This window comes from Penaeus monodon, chromosome 25, assembly GCF_015228065.2.
Source record: "Penaeus monodon isolate SGIC_2016 chromosome 25, NSTDA_Pmon_1, whole genome shotgun sequence".
In the NCBI taxonomy this organism is placed as follows: Eukaryota; Metazoa; Arthropoda; class Malacostraca; order Decapoda; family Penaeidae; genus Penaeus; species Penaeus monodon.
In genome coordinates this window covers 39,577,189-39,579,261 of record NC_051410.1, presented here as the reverse complement: position 1 = coordinate 39,579,261, position 2,073 = coordinate 39,577,189, and the positions used below count along the sequence as shown (strand labels likewise).

Sequence of the window (2,073 nt, the reverse complement as noted above, 5' to 3'; positions counted from 1 at the left end):
TATAAGGGTTACATGAAAGTGCAGAGGAAGATTACATCAACCAGCATGACAGTAAGGCTGAAATCCTAGTACCCATTGCAGGACTTCTAGCTTTATAGCAAATATGTTGCTGCTTTTACACAGCTGCTATGTGACATAAATGTGCACATATGAGGAGGTCTTAAGAATTCTTGCAAACTGTGACTCCCTTGTTCCTCAATGTCTAGTGGCATTTGTTTCAAGAATAGTTATTACAATCTTCACATGTGGACATTAATCAATTTGGTGCATCTACCCAAGTACAGAGGAAAAATGAGACCAATTGACAAATAATGCCAACATCAGCTGCATCTTCAGCAGTACAAGTAGGGTTGATATTATCCTCCTGCTGATCACTTGCTGGATTTTTATTCTTGCTTGGCTGCTGTGACTGTGTCCAGGCCCATCTTCGCTAGTGCTCGCAGAGCTGTCAAGCAAGCCTGTAAAGAAAACCAGTCTAAACAGCTATTCACAAAAGATTTCAAGGTCTACATAAAACACATGGGTACCATTTTTCAGTTTCTATGTACTGAATTTTGATAATAATAAAACATAGTATCTGATATATCCACTTTTTTCCAGATCTAAAACAATATGAATTAAATTAAATAATCTTCCTATCAGAATAGAGCCCAGCTTGGCTTCTCTAACAGTGCTAATGTTAGAAATATAAAATTGCAAAGTGATGCATACGAATTCCATTTCCTTACCTTCTTGTATTATTTACAGAGACAACCAATCATAAATGATATTCTTTCTCTTAGTCATTTTACTGTTTACTGCATCCCACCTCATCATACATTCAAAAACTCACCTTGTGCCATATGAGTCACTATGCATAATAAAATGACATCCAATTTAAGACTGACCTGATCATGTGAATCATCAATAGTAGGGCCTGCACCATGAGATACATGAGGGGGGCTGGTGGAAAGTGAGACCAGACTCAGATATTCACTCTTGTTCCCCTGAAATCAATAAGAGTGTTTGCATATGGAGACAGAAATAAAATGGGTAGGTACCTTTAAGTACCAGCTTCTGTAGTAAGAGTGTTCTGAACTTTTAAAAAGAATTCTGTCAACAATTCTGAAAATGGAAATTAAATACTTTGATTGTTATGGTGGGGGCTTTATTCTTCACCCAAAGTCATGCAACTTAGATGACAGGGTTAAATATAATCAAAGTCATGCAACTTGTATAACAGGGTTAAATATAATCAGTCATACAACTTATATGACAGGGTTAAATATAATCAAAGTCATGCAACTTATATGACAGGGTTAAATATATCTCTAAGAGTCACTGAATTGAGGTATTTGGTATCTTTTACCTAATACTTTTGAATAAAGGTTTTTCATATATTACCTTTGGAAAATCAGTAAACTGCACTTGCAAGCTTAAAATCTGTGCCAAATACATCAGTTGATCCTTTGGCCGAACAGCTTGGGTTGATGGCACAGTTTGATTCTGAATAAAAGTTTGAGACTGCATTAATCACATGTTTTATTTACAAGTATGATAAACCTCTTATCTAATTAGTAATATGTATATCAAAGTAGCTGATACATCAAGTGTGAAAATGCTATATCATATTAATTCTTTACATAATGAAAGAACAAAAATAACAGATGCAGTAGTTAATTTTTAAAATCTAATATTTATGCATAGAAAAAAAAAAAATTATACCACTTTTCTTTCAAATCATAAAAAAGTCCAAAGTTTTTGTTCTTAATACCTGATTAACCATGGACTGTTGTTGCTGCTGTTGTTGCTGCTGCTGTTGTGGTGCCTGTGGTTGAGGGACCTGCTGCTGTGGAGGAGGCTGTGGTTGTTGCTGCTGCTGAGAAGTTGCCATGGGCTGTTGCTGTTGCTGCTGTTGTGGTGGCTGCATAGGTGCCTGCTGTTGACTTGAGGGAGGGGGTCCCTGTCATTGTAGAAAGTATTTCTAGTTAATATTTCTAATGATAATTGAATATCTTTTGAGCCACTAAATCCAATGGCTTGTACAAAGTCCATTATAAGATCATTAACCTGTTGATAGCTGGAGTGTATTAA

At 35.8% G+C, this 2,073-nt stretch overlaps 1 protein-coding gene across 1 annotated transcript; it reads right to left on the bottom strand.

Moving 5' to 3' along the window:
- Positions 1 to 6: 6 nt before the first annotated feature.
- Positions 7 to 1,943, bottom strand: LOC119589251 (double-stranded RNA-binding protein Staufen homolog 1-like). The gene is made up of 4 exons (XM_037937866.1): positions 1,754 to 1,943; positions 1,384 to 1,485; positions 888 to 986; positions 7 to 458 (listed from the first exon to the last, which is right to left on the bottom strand). The coding sequence occupies exons 1-4, from the start codon at positions 1,907 to 1,909 to the stop codon at positions 387 to 389; spliced, it is 429 nt and encodes a 142-aa protein (XP_037793794.1). The 5' UTR covers positions 1,910 to 1,943; the 3' UTR covers positions 7 to 386.
- Between the last annotated feature and the right edge of the window lie 130 nt (positions 1,944 to 2,073).

Excerpts from the sequence above, each read along its gene's own strand:
- LOC119589251 (XM_037937866.1), bottom strand. The coding sequence starts at position 1,909 with ATGCAGCCACCACAACAGCAGCAACAGCAACAGCCCATGGCAACTTCT. Across the intron at positions 1,486-1,753 it reads AACAGTCCATGGTTAATCAG|AATCAAACTGTGCCATCAAC; the intron begins GTATTAAGAACA and ends ACTTTTATTCAG. Across the intron at positions 459-887 it reads TTGATGATTCACATGATCAG|GCTTGCTTGACAGCTCTGCG; the intron begins GTCAGTCTTAAA and ends TTTTCTTTACAG.